Source organism: Episyrphus balteatus, chromosome 3, assembly GCF_945859705.1.
Source record: "Episyrphus balteatus chromosome 3, idEpiBalt1.1, whole genome shotgun sequence".
In the NCBI taxonomy this organism is placed as follows: Eukaryota; Metazoa; Arthropoda; class Insecta; order Diptera; family Syrphidae; genus Episyrphus; species Episyrphus balteatus.
The window spans coordinates 38,437,920-38,446,578 of record NC_079136.1 but is presented as its reverse complement, the minus strand read 5'-3'; the positions used below and the strand labels follow the sequence as shown (position 1 = coordinate 38,446,578).

At 28.8% G+C, this 8,659-nt stretch overlaps 1 protein-coding gene across 1 annotated transcript; it reads right to left on the bottom strand.

The window, feature by feature from the left end:
- Positions 1-1,618: 1,618 nt before the first annotated feature.
- Positions 1,619-2,133, bottom strand: LOC129917241 (sarcotoxin-1A-like). The gene is made up of 2 exons (XM_055997659.1): positions 2,004-2,133; positions 1,619-1,946 (listed from the first exon to the last, which is right to left on the bottom strand). Exons 1-2 carry the CDS (start codon positions 2,103-2,105, stop codon positions 1,851-1,853), a joined length of 198 nt encoding a protein of 65 aa, XP_055853634.1. The 5' UTR covers positions 2,106-2,133; the 3' UTR covers positions 1,619-1,850.
- Positions 2,134-8,659: the final 6,526 nt, after the last annotated feature.

Here is an 8,659-nt window from a genome sequence, read left to right as displayed (position 1 = left end):
AAATGGAGGATGAATATTATTTTAATATGCAATTCAGCTAAAGTCATTTCTCTGAGGAAAAAGATTTACGTTTTTTTAAATTTTCATGCACTCTGTGATATTTTATTATTAGTAACAAAAATTCTTTTATACTCTTCCATTCTAGAATCAATCTTCCATCGAAACTAAATTCCCCCGGTTTTTAATACTTGTTTCGATTTTATACCCGAAGTAGTTAAAATATTTTAATATCAATAATGAAATCGAAAAGATCATTAAACTTTGCATGAATCACACCGCAAAATATTTTTGCTCAACTATGCAAGTAACCGAAACCTATATGTAACGATAGTGAATAGTTATTGTGTTTTTTCTTTTCCAAAGTGTTAACAGCGTACGAAAAATCTACACAAAATATTACTCACGTCAAAGAGTGATTTGCATGAAAGTATTTTTTCAAGCCTCTGTTCTTTGTTCTTGATATTGTTGCCTATTTATTGCTTGAGACATGCATAAATTATTTACATTCCAAGAGGAATCCCCTAAAATTGAGCTTGAATTCAATGAGTGATTGATAATAAATGAATGTGGTCTATTTTCTAGGTTTTCAACACCTACAATCCTACATGTATGACTCAAATAGTCACGCAATTTTATGGTCAACGATCTGAAATTGATAATAAAGAAAATTGAATGATGGACATAATGGGCATAATTTAAAATTATAGATACAAAGGTGGGGATCTTTATTTGCAAAATACGAATATTCACAGTTATGTAGGTACTTACATAATATAATCATCACAATAGTAAAAAAAGATTGGATCAAGTAAACAGTTGCAGATAGAAGGTACAAATACAATCTGCAAAGTCCTCTTCATCAGAATCATCAATTACAGTATTGTTTGGCGCCTGTTGCTTAGCTCTTTGGAAGATTTAACGGTGAACTTCTTTTTTCACTTTGTTTAAGCTAGCAGAGCTTCCAATTTCGCCCATGGACGGTCTTGCCCAAGTCATATCATATTTGATGTTCTCTATTTTTTTTTTAATTTATCTTTATGACTCCTTCTTTCGCAGAAGATACTTTTTAATATTCACTTTCTATTATAAAAAAAGGAAAAGTTAAAATTTTTAATTATTTCAGTGTGAAAAATACAACTGACTTTTCACATGAACGATAACAATTTTATGAAAAATCACAAAATTTACCGCAACTCTTCGGGGTCTTAACCGAAATTGCTAAAACTTACAGACGTGATCGATCGTACCAAGGGCACCTTTTTTATATTGCAAGTGTTGCCAATTTTACTTTTTTTCATCCAACATAGTACGAAAACCGTCTTGCCCCCATAGGCCGTCTTGCCCCACTTCCCCTATATTTTTAAGCCTATTATTTTTAAATAATAAGCTTTTATTTTGTTTTTTTTTTGTTTTTACTTTTTGATGAAAATTGATTGCATTCAAAAAGTTCCAGCTTTTTTTTGTAGATGTCGTACAGGCATGATTAAGGTGAATATTGAAAGCTTAAATAATAATCTTTCAGATGATATAAATTTTATTATATGTTGTCATGTAAAAATATTGACAGTATAATGTGAAAATAAAAAAAGTTAATATTATTCATGTAAAATGTGTGATTTTAAGAACTCATTTTTATTCTTTTTACAAAATAGGCTTCAGTTATGTTTTTTTTCTTTGATATAAATTTTAACTTGAATTAATCTTAGAGAAAAAAGTTGAATTTATATCAAAGAAAAAAAAAATGCAATGCAATAGCTTTACCGCTGCAGTCCTCGAGTGCCAGAATTTTTTTTTTTTTTTTCAAAAAAGCTAAGACCACAAAATACATTAAGTTTGCATTTTCAACGAACTTATCCTCTGATGGCTGTTGCAACTACATTAGTAGCTTGTTTTGCAATTTGAAAACCTTGAATTGTTGCATTTCGAGTTCGTTGACCAACACCTTCCTGTGAAAATTAGGAAAACTTAAAATTTAATGTGAAAACTGCAAAATACAAACTTACAATGCCTTTGCCAAGTTTCTTCCAAAAATCAGCTTCAGATTTTCCAGTGAACATGACTAACATAATAACAGCGATGACTATGAAATAATTAGCGAAATTCATATTGATTTTAATAGATTGAAGAGTTTCAAATAAGAGCTCAATAACTTTACTGATAGGTTTGTTGACCACATGAGCTTTTTATACTTTGAAAGTTATGCGTTTCAGTTCCAATACTGTTTTTGTTTACAAATTGATTTTTCTGAGCAAATACGGAAATCTTAAATAAACATATTTGCACAGATGTATCTCGTTAAAATAGATATATATTATTATTTATTCAACTTCACACCAGGGCAACTACATATCTGAAGACAATTAATTTTTCCTTAGAAAATATTTCTGATATTTCAATGAGAAAATGAAAAATCTATAAATTAACAGCGGCCAATTCCATTTTCTGAAACTTTTCTAAGTGAATAGAAAGCGTGGATATCAAAACCCAGTCAGTGTCATTAAATAAAATTTTTAACATTTTCGAATACAAACCTTAGTTTAAAAAATAATAAAATTTTGGAGTTGAAATTAAAAAACAAAGTTAATTGTTCCTAATTAAAGCCGTTAAATTAATTTAAAAAAAATTAATCCATTTTCAAAATTAGTTAAAATTGATCAGACAAAAATTTAACTCCGTTTGTTTTGAAAAGCCTATTCCATTTATGCATGAAAAATATTTCGAAAGCTTTTTCACTATTCCACATTTGGAGGAAGATAATATTTCTAATCCTTGCAGTTATTCCTTAAAATTTAAAGATAAAGCAAATAAATATTAAATAATGCAGATCTGCTTTCAACATCTAAAACACATAAAATACTTTAAGGATACAAAAATGTGCCATTCTAAAACACAAACACATTTCCAAAATCCATTATCCTAATAAACCGATTAAAATTCCGCCCAAGAAACTAGAACACCATTGAGTACTGGAAACTATGTGATTTTAACATTATTTCTAGCTTAAAGATTTCAAGGATATATCCATTAAAATGTCCCTTTTTAACCCGCATAAATACACACAACCCTGAAACGCGTCGTCGCCATCGAATCGGTTCTACATGCATCCAACACTTCAAAAAATTTAGGTTAGCAGTGATTTTCAAATAAAACATCAACAGCACAAGAGATTGGATTACAATTTGTGTGTGGGGCAATTTATCATTATAATACGCGATTTATGAACAATTTAAAGCGAAATCAGGCGCCATTAAAATTATTTATTATTAAAATACACGCCCAGCACAGACACACGAGTGCCAAGTCAAAGTCGCGCGACGCTGACGTTGTGGGAACTCCTTTATACGAGTTGTGTATGTCCTATCAACAGGAAAGTCCATGAACTTAACTTAGGGTGACATCGCGAGTTATAGTAGATAGAAAGAAATTTAACTTTTATGAATTTAAAAACTTCCTGACAGTGGGAGGTTGAATTTAAAAGAAGGTACGCAAAAAGAAATTATTATTTTTGCAAATTTGAATTTTTGTGTTTTTTCGCGCGACGACTTAAGAGTGTCCTGGTTTCAAGTGTCGCACACTCATAAATATGTTAAATTTGTCTATACAATAGGGGAGTAGAGTGTGTAAAGGACTCTAAAAGTCGTTTAGAATAATTATTATTATGCAGGGTTCATAATTTCTTTTTAACAGTTTGTCTGCGTTTAATTTATTTTATGAGCAATACAAGTTTAAAGACTATTTTCAACCAGAAGATGGAATTTTAAATGTTACTCGTATTAATAAAAAAAAAATTGAAGATATGGACCCATTTTTTCTATCTTCGGTAGTTTCTATTTTTTTAACAAACTTCTTGGGAATTTATTGATATTAAACCTCCTAAGCTTCACATTTTTCAAATGACGTTTTTCTTTCTATCAATAAAGAAACTAAATGTAAATCACTACCTACACAATCTACAACACAGGGAACCCCTACTAAACTAAAACAGTTGTTTTCACTGATCGCCAATCACTATAAAAGCTAATCAAACTCTGAATAATCATCAATCAATCTTGTTGCAGCTAATCGTCTACACCAACTTTTCAACTTTAAACAACTAGAAATATGAATTTCATGAAATGTTTTGGTTTTGCTTTGGCTTTGATTCTAATGATGTCGGCTACACAAACTGACGCTAGAAATATTTTCAAGAAATTTGGCAAAAGTTTGGTAAGTTATAAAAAGATATAATTATGTATAAGAATTTAGTAAAATTTTAACTTAAATAATTTTTTTAATTTCTTAGGAGGGAGCAGTACAACGCACAAGAAATGCATCTTTTCAAGCACTTGCTTTAGCACAGCAAGCTGCTAATGTGGCAGCAACTACAAGGCAAGGAAAATAAATGAAGGAAATTTCAGATTAAATAAACTTAAGACTCCAACTTTATTACAACCCCTCAAAACTACGAAACTACCTCAAGGGATTTATCATAATGTTTTTAGAATTTACTAACAAATAAAAATGTACATAATATTTATTATTTAAATTAAAAAAAGTAATTTTCAAACTGCAAACATTCTGTTTTACTCGAAAATAAACCAATGTCGCGATTTTGATCATAAATTAAATGAAATGCACGACTGGTCGCACGAAATTGCTCTAAGAATAAAAGTTTTCCAAAAAAAAAAAATTAAGCTGCCGTTTTGAAGCAATTCATATTCAACACCAAAAACTAAAAATTTTTAAATACAGTTTTCAAAAATTTGCTTTCAAAGAAAAATTCCATTTTCTTTTAAATCCTAAGTTATTTTTTGTATGGCCAATTTCATAAAGCTCTTTTAAATATTCATCAGGCTTTTGCATCTTAAAATGAAAGTTTATTCCACACAAAAAAAACGTCAATTTTAAAAGCCTGTTAAATGTTCATGAAATCGGCCATTAGAATTTTATTTTTTAATTATAAGCAAAGTAAATGCTTTTCTCGCACGTACTTTTTTTTTGGAAATTTATTAAAAACTTAATTATTTAGTTAAATACTTAATTATTAAAAAACCTAAAAAACAACAAAAAATTTGATTTCAACATAGCAATATATTGAAAACAAAAATCGTACTATTAAAAAAAAATAATTATCATAGGAATCTAATAAAAACAAAGCGTCAAAAAAATTGCTTTGTTTTAAAAAAATTCATTTCTGAAAAAAAAAAACAAGAAAATTTAAATCGAACAAAATTAGTTTATTATTAATAGTTATTAAAATTATAATTAATTATTAAAAACCTAAAAAACAACATAATATTTGATATTTAAAAAAATGGTGCTATTAAAAAGAAGATAGTTATCGTAGGAATCTTATGAAAACAAAGTGTCAAAAAAAATTGATATGTTTAAAAAAAACAAAAAATTTAAATCGATTTTTTTTTTTTTTTAATTTAAATTTGACAAAAATTTTCGTTGAAATCGGGAAAATCTGAAATCTAGAAAAAGGTTCTATGGCAGATAGGAAAAACAGCACATAATGTACACATAATTTGAATTTTTTAGATTATATTGACCGTTTAACGAAAATAGACAAGAAACGATATTTTCGAAATAGTTATACCACACTCTTAAGCGCAATACCTTTTAAACGATAAGTATTACTAAAGCTTATTTTAATTTTTTTTTGTGGAAAACGTTATAGTCTATGAAGTGAGTTAAAAATATATTTCAAGAAACTCATATTTTAGAAGTTACATAGGTAGGTACAAAATTAGCATTTTTTGCGTTTTGACCGTATAAACAATTTTTTTTTTGGAACGACTAACTACTTTAAAAAAAATGTTTTTAAATAAAAGCTTTCATAGAAAACTTTTCGTTAGGACTTGCCTTTAAAAGTAATAGACAAAAAACCGTTATTTTTGACATTTAACAAATTTAAAATCGCGATATCTTCTAAACGATTGCACGTATGAAAAAGAAGTGTCATCACATTTTTTTTAGAGAAATGCAAAACCTACAGGTCTTCCATATACTTTTTTTTTATTAGCTTTCCCCGTTTCAAAGTTATTTATATACAAAAAACCTACATTTTTGACATTTAAACCTGAATAAATTTTAATGCACACATGGGACTTTTGGGGACTTTTGACAGTTAACTTTGATCAATATTTCAATGCTCTGTACCAATTTTCAGCTGTATTCAAATTATAAGTGATATAACATGCATTATGCATTTTTCGAAATAAAAATAACGATTTTTTCAAAAAATATAAATTATTTAATTTTTAATAAATACATCGTTAGCAAAACCAAACATACAAAAAAAATATTTTTAGGAAATACAAAAATAGGTAAATAACGCTGGCATATTAAATAAAATTATCCCTGTCTGGCAGTTGCTGCAACATTAGCGGCTTGTTGGGCAAGTTGAAGAGCTTGGAATGATGCATCTCGAGTTCGTTGACCAGCACCCTCCTGAGAAAATTTAAAAATAATTATTTTATGGCACAACTTTCACAAACAATCAAACTTACAATGCTCTTGCCAAGTTTCTTCCAAAAGTCAGCTTCTGATTTTCTAGTGAACACGACCAGCACAATAGCGGCGATGACCAAGAAATATTTAGCGAAATTCATATTGGTTTTGATAGATTTGTACGTTTCAATTACTCGCAAGAGCTCAATAGCTTTACTGATTGATTGACTTTAAGATGCATTTGCTTTTTATACCTTGACAATATAATATAAAACTGGGGATTCCCTTGTTGAGGGATGTTCATGTGGTTATTTAAGACTGCAGCGGTTGTGTTATCAGTTTTGCGGGGTAATGTTTTTGATTGATGTGTGATTTTTCTTAGGAACAATGATAATGTATTTTGTCCTTATAATGGGGTTGCAGCAAATATGTGACTTAACTATTGCAATTTATGTATTATATATATATAACGCCCCACCATTTTAACTTTTTATTTTTAGTTTGGACCCAGTAAAGGGGTTGATCAATCTTTATTACAATTTTCCATTACAATTTTCCATTACAATTTTTCTTCATTACAATTTTTCTTTATAAACTTAATAAAATTGCACAAGCGTAATGTAAAATAGGTAAATTTTAATTTTTATAGCACTAAACGAAATCAATGTTTCCCAACAAAAAAATCACCACTTGAAACAAAAGAAAGACTGACTGAAAAACACAATTTTCTGAGAGTATATAAACCAAGTACATCGATAATTCCATCAATCAGTAAAGCTATTGAGCATTTATTTGACACTCACAAACCTATCAAAACCAATATGAATTTCGCTAAATATTTCTTAGTCATTGCTGCTATTGTGCTGGTCATGTTCACTGGAAAATCAGAAGCTGATTTTTGGAAGAAACTTGGCAAGAGCATTGTAAGTTTAATTTTCTTTTAAAATTATATTATTTTTTTTTAAAGTAACATAATTGTTTTTAAATTTTCTTAGGAGGGTGCTGGTCAACGAACTCGAGATGCATCATTCCAAGCTCTTCAACTTGCCCAACAAGCCGCTAATGTTGCAGCAACTGCCAGACAGGGATAAAACGATTTTCTGCGCATATAAAAGGCAACTTTGTCTGTGTTCTAAATCGTTAATATTTTTCATAAATTTTCATTTGTATTATTTTGGATATTTATTTATAAAAATGTATTTGTAAAAATTAAAATTATTTTATTAAAAAAAAAATTAAAAATTGTTGTTTTCGTTAGCTGCGTTCCTTTTTGGGAACTTTTATCGACTGCTTAGTACTTAACCCTTTCGAACCCAAGCTATGAAAATCAATATTAAAAAATGTTTTTTCAGTATTATCGTGTCGAAGACATCACAACTAAGAAATATGAATAGCAAAAAGTTATTTTCCAAAATAATAAATAGCAAAACGAATGTGTTACATGTAAGTAACATGCACTGCCTATGACCAACAAAAAAAATCGGACAACTGAGAAAATAACTTTTTATGAAACTATAATGTATGCTACTTCTTCTAAGCCAAAAAACTAAACACTTTCTGCATTAACATTTTTTTAATCTTTTTTTTCAAAATTATGACCATATATAAAAATTTTTTTTTTGCAAAAAAAAAATGTGAATTTCAGTCCCTTTTTCGATAAAAAAAAAAAAATAAAGGTATAATATTTGACTAACTTTTTGTAATAATCCAGTAACTAGGCATTATTATCTTTCAAATAAGCCATCGAAACCTAAAAAATTATTTAATTTAATATTTTTTACGAATTTTTAAAAATATGTTACATGAGAGTAACGCTGGGTCCAAAAGGGTTAAAACTACTTTGAACTACTTTTGCTGTAGGTATTGAAAAAGTAGCTCAAAGCAGCTTTTAGTACTAAGCAGTAGATAAATATTTCCAAAGGAACGCAGCTTTTATACTGTCGCCCTGTAGCCTTGTAGCCTTGTCACTGTGTTGCCTTGTCGCATTGAAGCCTTCGCCTTGTCGTCCTGCCACCTCGTCGCTTTGTTGCCCAGTTGCCTTTTGGCCCATTTGTCCTTTTGCTCTGTCACCCCATCTTCATTTTTTTCAACATTCTGCACAGAGAAAAATATGACCCGCTAAAAACTAACAGATTGCCATATTGTTTTACCGTCCATACATTTCATAAGGAAATCTTATTAAAATCAACGATTAATAAGGTTTTTTTAAGGAGATTTCTTATTA